At 40.6% G+C, this 15,690-nt stretch overlaps 1 protein-coding gene across 1 annotated transcript in view; it reads left to right on the top strand.

Moving 5' to 3' along the window:
* TLE4 (transducin-like enhancer of split 4) overlaps positions 1 to 15,117 on the top strand; it is a 17,404-nt gene extending 2,287 nt beyond the window's left edge. The window contains exons 3-13 of the mRNA XM_010158348.1: positions 514 to 567; positions 1,207 to 1,359; positions 2,617 to 2,749; positions 2,990 to 3,183; positions 3,368 to 3,444; positions 7,148 to 7,397; positions 8,476 to 8,723; positions 10,080 to 10,227; positions 10,832 to 10,982; positions 11,769 to 11,845; positions 13,393 to 15,117. Coding sequence (XP_010156650.1) covers positions 514 to 567; positions 1,207 to 1,359; positions 2,617 to 2,749; positions 2,990 to 3,183; positions 3,368 to 3,444; positions 7,148 to 7,397; positions 8,476 to 8,723; positions 10,080 to 10,227; positions 10,832 to 10,982; positions 11,769 to 11,845; positions 13,393 to 13,500 — 1,593 coding nt within the window. The 3' untranslated portion in view covers positions 13,501 to 15,117. The remainder of the gene's footprint in view (positions 1 to 513; positions 568 to 1,206; positions 1,360 to 2,616; positions 2,750 to 2,989; positions 3,184 to 3,367; positions 3,445 to 7,147; positions 7,398 to 8,475; positions 8,724 to 10,079; positions 10,228 to 10,831; positions 10,983 to 11,768; positions 11,846 to 13,392) is intronic.
* The last annotated feature ends 573 nt before the right edge of the window (positions 15,118 to 15,690 follow it).

The raw sequence follows: 15,690 nt of genomic DNA, 5'->3' as shown, positions 1-15,690 counted from the left end.
GCTGCACCACGGGCGGACGGGGAATCTCTGCTCTGGCAGAGATTCCGACCTCCCACCCCTCCTTCTCCACTGACCTGGGGGTCTGCAGGGTTGCTGTTCTCACACATTATCACTCCTCTCTCCAGTTGCAATTGTGCAGGGTTTTTCCCCTTCTTGAATATGTTACCCCAGAGGTAGTAGCACTGTTGCTGATGGGCTTGGCCTTGGCCAATAGTGAGTCCCTCCTGGAGCCAGCTGGTTTTGAGTCTGCCGGACATGGGGGAAGCTTCTGGCAGCTTCTCACGGAAGCCACCCCTGTAGCCTTGCTCCACTACCAAAACCGTGCCATGCAAACCCAATATAAGATGATCTAAATATTATAATTGTATTACCACATAAAGCTTCATAAAAGTAAATGCTGTGTTGCATAGTTGTGAGCAGCCTTGCATTTCATTGGCTTATTTTTTCTTAGTACTTAGGAGACATTTGGATATTAAATAAATAGTTTTAACATACTGTGATTTGTCATTCCAGGACAGCGATGGTGAAAAAAGTGATGACAACTTGGTAGTTGATGTTTCCAATGAGGTATATGCAATGATGTTTTTGTACCTTACAGTGGTGGTGGATGGGCTGTCTTCAGTGGTTTCTGTGTGTATTGGGTATATGAATAAGATTACAGTCTTTGCCTTCGTAAAGGAGCTTGGAATGCCTGAGGGAATCCAGTCAAGTCTTCTTTCTTTAGAATGCAAATCAGATCTGTAACACTTACTTCTGCAAAGGACCTTTTTGTTTCCTGTATGAACCAAAAGTCTGCTTGAGATGTTTGAAGCCAGCCCATCATAGCAGATAGGATGCAGCTTGTAACAGTACCTGTTTTCTTTCACTCTGGCCGTGACTTCATTTGTGAACTTTATCAGGTCTGCCAAGTGCCTCAAACCTTTTCAATGTCACCTGACAAACAGGATTTAGTTGCTGATTTCAATATCCATAGTTTTTTACCATTTTTTGTGGTTACTGATATCAAGTTCTAAGATTTTCTTAAAGAAAAAAGAAAGTTGTCTTTATTTATCCATCTCAATTTTAAATTTTGTCAACTAAATCACTTAAGAACTGAAGGAAAATGTTACTTCTATGACAGATCTTCATTCTAAAGTGAGCATTGCTCAAGACAAGCACTCATGGCTAGTATCGAGTTTTTTTACTAACTGCATTGCTGATGTTTAGGATCCTTCCTCTCCTCGCGGGAGCCCCGCACACTCTCCACGGGAGAATGGCTTGGACAAGACTCGTCTGCTGAAGAAAGATGCACCGATTAGTCCAGCATCTATTGCATCCTCCAGCAGTACTCCTTCCTCCAAATCCAAAGAACTTAGCCTTGTAAGTGCTTCAGAATGCTCCTGACCCATGTTTTTTGCTGAAACACATGCTCACTCTATTTCTGTCTGGGCACAGTTTGGATTTCCACAGCTATCAGTAAAGCACTGTGAAGCATCGATTTAAAATTTGTTTAATTTATCTCTTCAAGGGAATTTAATAAAATAGTATGGAGAAAGTCCACTGCCTTTTTTTGGCATAAGAAGAAGTTATTTTCATTGGTGGTGTGGGTAGATGATAGATGTGCTGTGCTGAGAGATGTTTTTCTCCTCCCCCATCTGGAAAACTGTCATTCTGAGAATAAATGAAAGTACACAGGAGTTCCTTGAGCTGTTTTCCTGTGCTGTGGTTTATAGCAAATTCAGTTCCCTGCTTGGATGTGATTTGGTTGTTAGCTTTGTTTGAATTACCAGGCCATATACAACAATTTTTATTTTCTATCTAAAAAAGTAATCTGTCATTTACAAGAGCCTTCCTTGACTTGCATCGCAAATCACAATGTGAAAAAAGAGAGCTGCCTGCAAGTTGGGGGTGTTCTTTCCTCTTCTGTTTGTGACCATAGTTAATCACCTTCCTGAGCTGAGCAGTAACTCCCCTCTCAGTTCTTCACAGGTCAGGGTACGCAATTATTTAAAGAAATAAATAAAAAGAAAGGTGAAAGCGAATGTAGTGCTCAGGGAAGGTGTCAGAATGACAGGTTCAGACCCAGGAGTCAGTGATTTGCCTGATAAACAAGCTTGTCACAAGAGCAGCACTGCACAGTTCCCGACTTTATACCCATCATTGTCTCCATCCTGTGTTTCCAGCACCAAGTTTGCACATGAGTTGTTGGTCGGTTGTGGGGTTTTTCTTTCCTGCTCTTCTTGCCCACCTGGCCGTGGCCTCTCACGGAAACTTGTAATTGTAATGGTAGGAGGTCCACCATGAGCAGAGTGAGATCGCCGACAAATTTCACATATGCTGCCAATATAATTGTCAGACAGCGATGATTTTCAGTGATTGACCTCATTCTGAACCATACAGATGACCCTCACGAGGAAAGCTGTGAAGGCTGTAGTTAATTCCCAAAGCCATTCCATCTTTTTCAGTGTTTCTGCAGCTTCTTTTAATTGCCAGGGCCTGTTGACACCCAAACCCAAAAGCTACGTACCACTAATCGTGCACACTCTGGTTGTTGTTGTTGGCTCTCTTCCCAACTACTAAATAAAAAAAGGTAAAATAGCTAACATACTGTCTTCCTTTTTCCTGTTTGGTGATTAGAATGAGAAATCTACCACTCCTGTGTCTAAATCAAATACCCCAACTCCACGGACTGATGCCCCAACTCCAGGCAGCAACTCCACTCCCGGACTGAGGCCAGTGCCTGGCAAACCCCCAGGTGTGGACCCACTAGGTTAGTGTCTGTGTATTTGGATGGTGTGAAACGGTGGCCATTTGTCCCTAACCAGGCTCCCTCTAAATCTACAGTGACGAGGCAGTATATTACAGCTGTTTAAACTGGATGCTGAGCTGATTCTTCAGCACTTTAATACAGTGTGTATACATAGATATATTTTACTGTTTGCCAAACTCATATTTCATCTGATGGGTCTGGGCTGGCTGTGTGACTTCTCTCTCTTTTTGCCTGCAATAGCTTCAGGTTTAAGGACACCTATGGCAGTTCCATGTCCTTATCCTACTCCGTTTGGGATCGTGCCACATGCTGGTATGAATGGGGAGCTGACCAGCCCTGGAGCTGCCTATGCGGGTCTACACAATATTTCCCCTCAGATGAGTGCAGCAGCTGCAGCAGCAGCAGCAGCAGCAGCTTACGGGAGATCTCCTGTGGTAAGTGTTTGTCGTGAGTGCATTTGGTGTTGAGATCAGTTTATTTTAAGACCTGTGGGGTTAAGTCTAACTCAGTCTTTTTGTAATTTGGGGAGTGTGCTATGGACAACACGAATAAAACAGTCTTCCCTTGCCTAACTCCATCTTTAATACACCTTTCTGTTTTTCTTGGGGAAAATTTTAGGTTGGTTTTGATCCACATCATCACATGCGAGTCCCAGGCATCCCTCCCAATCTCACAGGCATCCCAGGAGGAAAACCGTGAGTATCAAACACTCAACTTTAAAAGTCAGTCATCTGTTGAAGTTGTGTCCCTTGCCAGCTGGAATTCCCCTTAGTTACCAAAAACTACTGTGTGAATAGAAATAAATACAGCTATTTGACAAGGGCAGAAGATGCTTAATCTTAGTTACATTTTAAATTTGTTTTGAAGACTAATAGCAGCTGACAAGGACTGGGTGATACAGAGTGAAGGACACGGAAATAAATGGATAAAGAAGCTGAACTTTGAGGTGTTACATGCTGAGTCTGGCTGGTTTGTTTTATATGGAAGTGCAAACTGGAATGAGATTTCAGCCTTCCATCTCTACTGTACTCTGCTTCTCAGTTTAAAAAGTTATTTCATTATTCACAAAAGCCTTGCAATTAATTGCAGACTTGTCAGCTGCTGTAAACAGCAGTGTGCAGAGAAAGGAACACTGAAACATTTTGTTTGATTGAAAATACTGGAAAAAAATTATTGTATCATAATGTTCAGATTCATCTTTGATGGAACTGACCTTAAAAAAATGAGGTGCTCTACCAGGCTTTGCTTGTTATGAGCCTCAGAAAAAGAATTAACACAGATATGAAGAACTCTCTGCTCACATCCCTCTTGAGTTAGAGAAGGGAAAAAGTAAAACGGTGATTCAAAGATATTGATCCAGTTTTTATCTAAGGGTCCTCCCACTTCTTGCGTTATACTTGTGGGAAACTGTGACCAGCTACTACTGGAGAGCTTGAAGGGCAGGGGATGTTGGTGTTGTTCCTTCTCTCACTCTCGTGTGTGTGTTTGTGGAGGAGTGGCTGGGGGGTAGTCACACGCTTGCGTGTGAGTAAATGCATACACTTCCCTGTCAGTAAGCTTGTGGACACACAGGATTAGTAATGTAGCATGGTGGCAGGCAATCAGGCCTAGTGCCTGTAATTCCTCTTGTACATACGTGTCACACAAATCATAAACTGTCTTCAGCTCTCTGAGGCATCACACACCGTGTACCACCTGAAGTTGACTTCTCTGCTGGTTGCACCACCCTGTGAGGTGGCTGTGTAAGGCGAGTTTGGAAATTGTGTGCAGCAGCTTCCACATCAGCTGCTTGCGTTAAAAATTCTGTGGGGCACAGATCTTCATCCTACACATGCTGTGGGCACTTAGAAATGTCTTAATGTAGTGTTCAAATGTCTGTTGGGTTGAAGTTCATCTGTGGTGGAGTTGGTTACCCAGAAGGAAGGATGGCCGACTCCACCAGGTTTTGCTTGCTCTGGTCGGAGAAACATCAATATGAGGGGTGCAGAGACCTCCCCGCTCACATCTCACTTGTGTTAGAGATGAGGGGGAATAAAACGTGAGGCAAACTGAGATCAAACTGCTTCAGTTCTGGTGCATCTGCGGGGTTTTGTAATGTTGTTGACATACTGATGACTGTTTTAAACATTTAAATGTAACTGTCATTTGACTGCTGTAGGGCCTGAAACCTTTGAAATCTGTGGTTGTTTTAACGTGATTGCATTGATTTTTCTTCGTCTTAACTGTGGTACTTTTCACAGCTATCATCCAGGATTACTGCTTTCTTGTTTACTCTTCCTTTTCCCTTAGAGCAAAAGTTGTGTAAATTCTCTGCACTCTTGAGTGCCTGTTGAAGTGGAGCAGACAGTGTGTGGCACATCAGGGATCTGGCCCCCAGTAACTCTCTTTTCACTATGGAGTTTTATCAAAATGCTGGCGATTGCACAGTATATAAATAGAAAAGGTAGATAATGTGAAAAGAAGAAAAAAGTGCTCGCCAGGTGTTCGTAGTGTCAGATATTTGTAAGGTATTTAGAGTACTTCAGATAAGCAGCATGTAGTGTTAGTTCTTAGAGTGAAAAAAAAAATTACACTCAACCACCACAAAACTAAACTAAACAACAAAGCAACAGTTTAATCACATGTGCTGGAATGGAGTAATGAATAGAGTGAGAATAATGTGGTCACAGATCACTCCAGATCTAAGCTTTATTTCTGTAATTGTTAAATATGTTCCCTGTGGCCTTTATAAGCATGATAATGCTTATGGCTGATTTATAAGCATGATAATGCTTTTGGCTGGTAAAAGTATCATACACTCACTGCTCAATGTGGCTCTGCAGAGAGTGACTGTATACAGAAATCAAATAAGATGATAATGGAGTTCCAATTGTTTTAATAGAGATTTCAGGTGACCGTCAGCTGCTTTTTTCAGCACCTCACTGAAGCAAACTGGAATTGGGGACATAACAAGGAAGTTATTTCAGATTTTTGTAGTGATAATCGAACCATAATTCCACTCATACAGGCAGTTTGCTGCTTCTGACAACCACAGAAACCTGTCCTACCCTTCCCTGAATGTGTTTAATGTCAAAAAATGGAGAATGATGATGTGATCTGTCACTCAGACCTGCCAGAACAAGAAACAGAGTGCAGGATGAAAAGAGTGTGTAAAGCTCTGGGAATAGGGCAGAAAGGTGAAAATGCAGTTGCATTTTGTCTCACTGAAAATTATTGTTCTAGTTTAATGCACTAAGAATCTTAAATACCAAATTCACTAGTTAAATTCTGAAGACTGCCTTCTTCAGTGACTTTGAAGCAACAGTTAAGGAAGTAATCTTCCTAAGTGTTCTTTAATATTTCTTTTTTTTTTTTTGTGATCTCTTCTTATCCCACCGTTGTGACAGTGGATTTTTCGTCAGTACTGTGACGGGTTTCTAGGTCTAAGGAAATTAAAGCCTTCCACTAAGCATACCTTGGTATGTGTACATGAACCTTCTTACAAAGTTTGTGCTCTTGTAATAGATGGGATGTGTCAGGTAGCATCTAAGAACGAGGCAATTTCACAACCTAACTGTTCTCCCTGGAAAATATTTTGAGATGAAGCTGTTGATAGGTTATTCACAGGTGGCATAACTGGCAGTCACACAACACATTCTTTCTCAGTGAGAGCCCTGATTCTGGCAAGAGAAATTGGGATTTGTAGTTGTTGTGTCAGGTCCACAGGAAAAAAAAAAAAAGAAAAAACAGCAAGCCTAAAAAGAAGAAAAAAAATAATCCAGTGCATTTTTGCTGGTCTGTCATGTCAGATGTCAGCAAGCATGCCTTGAGGACTTAACTCCTTGCCGGTGGAGGTTTCACTGCACCCTTCGGTGCAGTGGTGGGCAGTTTCGCTTCAGGGGCAAGGGACCAATTGTTCGTTCGAGGCAGCCTGGCAGCAGGACAGGTGAAGTTGTCACATTGGAGTCAGTAAGGGAACAACCAAATGTCCCCAGGCGCTCAGACACCTGCCATGCTCTGCAGTAGCCAGCCAACTATTTCTGTGTGTCAGGGGGCCCTGACCCAACTTTCCTTCCCTTCTCGGCATGTGGCTGTCTCCCTGTGCCCCAGGTTTAAGAGTAGCGTCATGTATCCTCACTTATGCCAGAAATCATCGTTGTATGAGTTGTAAAAGCTCATTTGATTGGTTGATGGTGCTTGACTTTCTATGTTAAAAGAAGAGGACCTGAGTTTATGCGTTGAGGGCCATGCTATAGATAAATAAATAATTTATTTTTCACATGATTAAAGAGATTGCAAAAGGAGCTGTGTGCACAGTCTGAATGTCCACAGCGGAAACACATCTTTAATTCTGTTTTCTTAAACAGGCTTGAAGAAAAACTTCTTATATCACCCCCTATCTTTTTTTTTAACCCTCAGAGCATACTCATTTCATGTAAGTGCAGATGGTCAGATGCAGCCGGTTCCTTTCCCTCCTGATGCCCTCATTGGTCCAGGAATCCCTCGCCATGCCCGTCAGATCAACACTCTGAACCACGGGGAAGTTGTGTGTGCAGTTACCATCAGCAACCCCACCAGGCACGTGTACACGGGTGGGAAGGGGGGCTTCAAAGTCTGGGACATCAGCCACCCTGGCAACAAGAGCCCTGTCTCTCAGCTGGATTGCCTGGTAAGTGAACAGTGGCATACGACAGTGGAAGAAGATAGCAGGTTGTGTTAAGGTTGAAATGATACTGTTATGGTACAAAAAACAGTGGCTATTTGAGTGCTGTCAGTGGTATCAAAGCTTGATATTTCATTTATGATTTTGTTGTTTCTTTCAGAACTGAGTTTGAAGTGTGTTCCTTGTTGTTCTTGTGGTTTTTTCCACCCAATGAATGAAAACTTCTGTAATATCCTAAAATTGTATTGGTAGGCGGAAAGATCAAAGACAGCACAGCAAATGCTGTTTATAAACTTTGACATTTTTTAGCAGTCTTAAAGCTTGATATCCTATCATGCTAAAAATTGCTGTCTTGCAGCTGTATTCCCTGAAAGTATTTGAAGATTATGTCACGTACTTTGTGTCTGTGTGTGAATGCATTGCCCTGTCTTAATGTGACAATTAAAAATATCCCTGAGTATTATTCACAAATTATTTGAATATGCTAACAAGATGAACCATTGTTAGCAGCTTTTCTTGTGTCATTTTCCAGTTCTTGGTAAGATGTTGCTTCTTGTTACAGAGGCAGTAAAATGAGAGCTTTGCAGCGCATGTAGACATACAGTGAATTGCTACACAAATTGCTACACAAATGAAGAAAATTGCCCAAATATTTTCCTCTGACGTCTCCTAGATGGTGGCAGCGAGTCTCACTGGAACAGAGAGGGGGGGAGTGTTCAGGGAATTTGGTACTCCCCCATGTCGAGAGGTTAATGTGCTGAAACAAACAGAGTATGAAAATGTAACTTTCTACGCAAGCTGTCGAAGACAACTATCTTGAATTGTTTTGGGCTGGGTTCAGGTCTTTGCGTTTTGATGCTAATTAAGATTAAATGTCTCTCACTACTGAATTTTGTAGATCAAGTTTAAGTACTTCCCTAATGTCATGTAATTTTCTGGCATTAATACACTTTATCATTGTCATAAGTATAAATGGCTCATTAAAACCAGGAGGGAATACAATACTTTTATGGATTTCTGCGCTCATGTTAATGCTGTTTTCCTTTCCTCATGAGTAATCTCTTGATGGCTTCTGTCTCCACAGAACAGAGATAACTACATCCGTTCCTGCAGATTGCTCCCTGATGGCCGCACCCTGATTGTTGGTGGGGAAGCCAGCACGTTATCCATTTGGGACCTGGCAGCTCCAACTCCTCGCATCAAAGCAGAGCTGACATCTTCTGCTCCAGCTTGCTACGCCCTAGCTATCAGCCCTGATTCCAAGGTCTGCTTCTCTTGCTGTAGTGATGGAAACATTGCAGTGTGGGATCTGCATAACCAGACTTTAGTAAGGTAGGTCGACAGAACCAGATCATCAGGTTGTGAAGAATTAATTAGATAAGACCTTACATGCTCTTCTGCATACATACACTATTTTCTCTTTGCAAACAGCTATGCAGACACCAGTACTTCATTGTTGTCAACCCCCTGTTGAGCAGCCCCATAACTACAATTTCCTGAAGTCAGCTGGTGTTGACACTGCTGTGGGTTCTTTGAACAGATGGTTTTCTTTGTTTCCATACAATACACTGTGCTTACACTCCAGTCTCTTTAATCAGTGCTCCAGCAAATAAGTCTTGGGTAAAGATGTGTGTAAATTACTGCATTGCAAACTTAGCTTCTTAGCAATATGGATTGCTGCTCAGAGCTAATGTACAAGGACATGAACCTTTGGAGTGACTTCAGGGGAGGGCCATGAAGATGATCAGCATGCTGGAGTTTTAGCTTGTCTCCTGTGAAAAAAAGCTGGGAGCTGGCCTTGTCAAGCCTTGAGAAGAGAAGGCTCCAGAGAGACCTTACAGCAGCCTTCCAGTACCTGAAGGAGGCCTACAAGAGAGCTGGAGGGGGACTTTTACAAGGACATGTGGAAGAAAATAGGACAAGGCTTTAAAATGGAAGAGAGTAGGTTTAGATTAGATATCAGGAAGGAGTTCTTCATGGTGAGGGTGGTGAGGCACTGGAACAGGTTGCCCAGAGAAGCTGTGGATGCCCCATCCTTGGAAGTGTTCAAGGCCAGACTGGATGAGGTCTTGAGTAACCTGACATAGTGGAAAGGAACCCCATGGCAGGAGGTTGGAACTAGTTGATCTTTAAGGTCCCTTTTAACCCAAACCATCCTGTGATTACAATAAGCAAGGAGCCAGTCATACAGTGCTTCTCTGAGCACTGTACTGCGCTGTGTGTATGTTGTTACATGTAATATTTCAGTATTGCATGTAAAGGCAGGCTTTTACTCCCTAATGTTCCCATTCAGACTGCTTTGTCCAACTTTGTTGGTCACTTGAAGATTGTTCTTAAACTAAGTGAATTTTGATGAACATGCTGCATTCCTTTTAGGGGAATGGAGTATTTTCAGTCAAACAGTGGGTATCAGACAGTCAACAGCAAAGATCCCCAGAGTATCTGACTCATAAAGCATGGTTTTTGAAATCAAATTAGCACTTGGCTGTCTGGACTCATGGCTTCATCAGTTCATCAAAAAACTCATGTGGTTGTCCCAGAGTTCATATTAATCTCACACTGGTATTGGAATCTATGTTACTGTTATCTCTAATGGCTGCATGTCAGAGACTGAAATTTTTGTATACGTTCTTAGAACCAACTGTTGCCAGTGTAAGAACATGAGTGTCTTCTTTTCAATGCTTTCAGGCAATTTCAGGGCCACACGGATGGAGCGAGCTGTATTGACATTTCTAATGACGGCACCAAACTATGGACAGGAGGCTTGGATAATACAGTCAGATCCTGGGATCTCAGAGAAGGGAGACAGCTACAGCAACATGACTTCACTTCACAGGTTCAATTTCAGAAGCTTTGGCATGTTAAGAAAACCGTGTCATGGTTTTCTCAAACAACCCCTTTTGGTTTTTGGATTTTTTTTTTTTTTTTAAAGCAAAAATGCTCAAAAGTTCAAAGGGAACTCCAAAGAATTTTTCACTGTCTCACATTCTTTTTGGTTTTTTTTTTTTTTTTGACATGGCAGCTGAGCATCTTTCTGGATTATTACTATTTGACAGATTAGTACCTTTCCCGTGAGAGTAGTGGAAAATCCTTTTTATTAAAGAATCGCCAGATTAAAGTGTTCCTGTGTGCAGTCTGTTCCCGTATCTGTAGATTCTTGTTCAAAAATATTTTATGAAAATTTTTTTAAAAGCTGTCAGATAAACTAGGACATTAACCTTTATAGTTTGCTTCAGTGCTTTACTATTGCAGTTCTAATTGAGCTTTGTTTACATGAACTAATTCATCTTGATTACTATAATAATTGGATTATCATGCTTTTAAAACTTCAGTAGACCAAAATGTGTTTTTGCATAGTGTGAACAGTGTAGCAAGAGTTGGTTTTGAATATCTCAAGCTCATTCCTTTACTGATTGAAGCATGTGCTGTGCTAATTCCAGATCTTCTCACTGGGCTATTGTCCAACTGGTGAGTGGTTGGCAGTAGGAATGGAGAACAGTAATGTCGAGGTGCTGCACGTTACTAAGCCGGACAAGTATCAGCTTCATCTTCATGAGAGCTGTGTGTTGTCTCTCAAATTTGCTCACTGTGGTAAGCAAATCTTTCCATGCCAGTTTTTTCACTCCTGAGAAATTTGTGCAAGGGTACCTTTAAATGAAAGTAAGGGTGGTTGTTGTTTAATCCAAGCCAGCAACTAAGCAAGTGAAGCCAAACCAAGGGATTCATTCAGTACTTGCCATCGGCAGGCAGGCATTTAGCCATCTCCAGGAAAGCAGGGCTCCATCACACGGTAACAGTTGCCTGGAGGTAGTAACTCCGAACATCCCCCACTTCATTCTTCTTCCCCTCCCCAAGCTGTTATTGCTGAGCATGACATCATATGGTATGACATATCCCTTTGGTCAGTTGGGGTCAGCTGTCCCAGCTGTGTCCCCTCCCAGCTTCTTGTGCACTCCCAGCCTGCTCAGTGGTGGGGTGGTGTGAGGAACAGAAAGGCCTTGACTCTGTGTCAGCACTGCTCAACAGTTACAAAAACATCCCTGTGTTATCAACAGTTTTTCCACAAAACACGGCCCCATACCAGCTGCTGGGAAGAAAATTAACTCTGTCACAGCCAAAACCAGCGCGAGGTATACTTAAAAATCAGATGTTAAATTTAAGTAGTAAAATAATTTTTAAAATTCTGTATGACTGCTCTTTTGTGTGAACTGCCTGTGTTGTGATTGAACGTCACAGCCAAACCAGGTGAAAATGTGACTCTTCTTTGGATATGTTCTCCATTAATGTGTGAATGCTTTTGTTTTTGATTTGTATGTGTCTTGGGGTGCATTTCTTGAAAACAAAATGGAACAATAATATTTAAATAATCTGTTGCAGGCAAATGGTTTGTAAGCACTGGAAAAGATAATCTTCTTAATGCCTGGAGAACACCGTATGGAGCCAGTATATTCCAGGTAATAATCTCCTAAAAGCTATTTTCCACATATATCACAGTGCAGTAGAGCTGCACATCTCAGGGTCTGTCATTAGCTTAAGGTGTTTTTTAAATGGAAATTCTTGGCTAATTACTATGTTCCTTTAAGACTTTGTCTGGAATTAATGAGGGATATGCTTTTGTTCTGTCTAACATTGAGTAATTTAGCTCTTACAATAAGGTAGCTCTTTAATTTAAAATTGTTTTTTATACTCTTCTCTCTCACCTTCTTGTGCGTATTGCTGTAATGCAGTACCCAAGACATGTTGTTAGGTGAGCATTTACTGAAGGTCCAGAATGTAGCTAAAACAGTGAAATTCACATTCAACACTTTTATCTTTCTTGGATGAGATACGTGAAGTTAGTGGGTTGGACAGGCAGGCTTCTGAGCTGAAGACTATTTCCTTATGGAGGAGCTCTGAAAAGTATAACTGGAAGTTGTAACCTTTTGATAGTCATAATAAAAGAGGGATTTTTGGCATGTCTTCTATTCTTTCACCTACAGGTACCTCTAGGCTGGAAATTTTTTGAATTAAAGTAACTGGTTTTAACCAATTAAACCAATGGTCGGGTTTCACCTGTACTGATACCTGCTGTGTCTCTGTCTCTGGGGACAGCACGGTGTTAAACATGAGAAAGCTGAGGTCTGAGCTTCCTTAGTGTAAAAAGAAAACCCAAATCATTCTAACAAGAACACATCTCCCTTAAAAGTGATGTTAAGACCCTAGTGCAGCAGAGGTTTCTTGGCAGAAAGTTAGCATGATTGAGTAGTATTTAGCTCTTGCAGTGACAGGCAGAAAAGGGTGTGGACATACCTTATGTAATGAAAGCATGCACTAAACCAACAAGTAAAATGTGACAATACGTACACATTATCTGAGAAAAGCTGGGAGAGAGAGCTTCTGCATCCTGGTTTTTCCTGTCTCCCATTCACCTGCTGTACACTGTTGTGCATCCTATTCCACCACAATATCTTTTCGTATTTGTATCCTCCTGATAATGTAAATTCCTTTGTGCAAGGCTTTTGTCTTCTGTGTTGGGGAAAGAATGCAAGGAGATACCGTTACTTCCGTGGAGTCTCTGTGTGTCATACATGTGTGTGCTTCTTCCCGCAAATTTCTGATACAGCAGAAATAGGGAGAAAGGAAAAGAAGATGGCTTTTCATTCATTTTTATGCAAAAGCCAACGTATAAAATAGTAGTAAATGCTTATTGCTTGTAAAGTGTATAGAAAGACTGCTTCTTTTTGTTTGATTGATAGATTATCTCTGGGTCCATAACATTCACTTCCCTTTCTGCTGCTGTTTTTTGTTGCTATAGAGCTATAGGTGGAACAAGTTTGGAGAAACGGTTTTGTAACAAAAGCTGCTACTACTGCACTGTTATGTAAATGAATTTTTGGTATATTTCCTGTCTATAAACTCTTCCAATTAATCTTCGAGCCTTTCTGGGTTGAGGGATTGCAAAGACGTAATTTTCTTGTTTTTTTCTTTTCTTTTCTTTTTTTTTTTCTTTTGTTTCTTGTAGTCCAAAGAATCCTCATCTGTGCTTAGCTGTGATATCTCTGTGGATGACAAATACATTGTCACTGGCTCTGGGGACAAGAAAGCTACAGTCTATGAAGTTATTTATTAGAGACAAATCCGAATGCAGACAGAACTCCTTCTCCTAGCACTTTGCTGTATATTCCTTTTTTTTCTTTCTAAACTGAACCTAAATGCTCATCACAGTTGTGGAATTTATTTTTACCTTCTTAACTTGCTATTGATTTGTGAATGCTCATTAAGAACTTGTGATACCAAATTGTCAGATATCTTACTTGGAAGAAGATTGAATCGGCATACTTAACAGTGAACTTGACTCTTTAATTATGTATTATAGCTGTAATGTATTTATTTTGTTTAAAGAAGGCTTTCTAACAATGAACTGACTAAATAAAGCTGTCTGGCCCGGCTTTAGTTTGAAAGGTGCATTGTATACTTTGTGTTTTTTGCAGTTGGATAAATTGGGGATCTTGGAGAAGGATGTTCAGGAAATAGTTAAAGTTACACTAAATAGACTTGTAGTTTCTATTTAAAAAAATAAACTTTGTTATATTTTTTAGTCCTGTTCTTGGATGAGACCTCTAAGTGTTATTACAGTATAATTATTTGGTGGAAAGATGCTGTATCTTAACTATTTTAGACAGTCTTGGAAACTTAGGAAATTGCAAACTGTAGCCAGTAATCTACATGCCTGTGATGAATGGCAAATTCAGTTCACATCTAAATTAAATTCACTTTAAGTAAGAATGTGCTAATTTATATATTTGCATTGTTAATATAGCATCTTGTGTACAGATTTGTTCTCAATGCTTTTCTGTTGATAAACATAGAGCATTTTGGTGTCAAGCTAGGTTTTTTAATATAAACACCTCTCTTTGTTATATTGTAGAGAGTACAATAAGTTGCCTCAAAGAATCACCTTTGTTACTTCTGGAAACTTTTGCAATGTTTCCTTGAAAATGGGGATATATGTCTTTGGGCAATTTTTCAATTACAAGAGATTATGAAAAATATTTGATATGTTCTTTGGAAACTGCACTGAAATAAGAATGGATGCCTACCGATATACAAACCACAAAAGCAATGACCTCCGAGGTAGGATTTACAAGAGTACTCATTCCGACATTAAAAAAGGAATGGATTTTCACTGGGATAAGGACTTGCTTTGTTCGCCAGCAGTTCAATCCAAGTCTTGATTGGATGTCCCTAAAACAGACGCAGACTGAGCCATTGTGCCAGAGACAACGTGTTATCTTTTTATGTTGTTGTTGTTGCTGTTAAACTATGATCTGTGACTTTTTTTTTTTTTTTGAATGCTTTAAAAAAAATCTTTAAGTCTGTGGATCTGCTGATGTACAGTGCCTTTGCTGCTATGGATCAAAATCAAAAGACCCGTGTAGATAAATCTTATTGTATAAGTAGAAAATTACTTAATTTCATACTAGAAATGGATTGATGCTGCAAGTTAAAATGGACTGTTCATTGAAGTTCCAAATGTGGTAGCAAAAAATGGTGTCTTAAGTGCTTAGTGTTTGATGTCATTAACAGTTTCGTAATACTCTACATTGTAGAAAGATTTTGATACTAAACTGTGTCATTGTACATAGTTCTAATGCATTGTATTGACCACCAGTACTTCTATAATGGTAGATTATTGTTTGTGCATTCAGACTTTTAAGCATTAAACATAAGTAACTTCTAAGATGCATTTCTCTACTTTTTTTTTTTTTTCACCCGTCATTCTTTTTGTGTATGATAACCTCAGTTATGTGTGCACAATACTGTCTGTAAGGACAGCAGGCATTCAGTTGCAGCCTGTGTCACTACAGGTGTTTTGTGGTTTTGTCACTGAGGGACAATGTAGAGTTTCACAAAACTTCTCTGAGCTAGGAAAATCAATGGTTTTACAGTTTCCCAAGTTACCTGATTCTGAACTCTTGGAGGCATCACCACAAGACTGCCTGTGTCGCCTAGGAGTTTGCAACCTCCTGTTTGTGTGGTTTCACATCTTAAAATAGCTTTATGTTATCCTGTACCTTGGAGAGAGTGAAACCACGGAGGATTCCTGATCCCATGCCTGCTGGAAGTGTGTGGAGCTCAGCAGGACATGGGAGTGGTGTTGCACTGGCTGCAACCCACTGCTGCACCTGGGTTTCCCCATCCAGAGCTAAAACCTGTTCATGCCTGTAGAAAGGCTTCTCTTGACTGCAGTTAGTTTTAGATCAAGAATTTAACACAGCTTCCATTGAGTTAATACACAGGTTAAAATGAACTAGGGAAA

The sequence above is a fragment of the Eurypyga helias genome, unplaced genomic scaffold, assembly GCF_000690775.1.
Source record: "Eurypyga helias isolate BGI_N326 unplaced genomic scaffold, ASM69077v1 scaffold12179, whole genome shotgun sequence".
Taxonomy (NCBI): Eukaryota; Metazoa; Chordata; class Aves; order Eurypygiformes; family Eurypygidae; genus Eurypyga; species Eurypyga helias.
The sequence above is the reverse complement of the archived record's forward strand: the minus strand, read 5'-3'. Positions and strand labels throughout refer to the sequence as shown.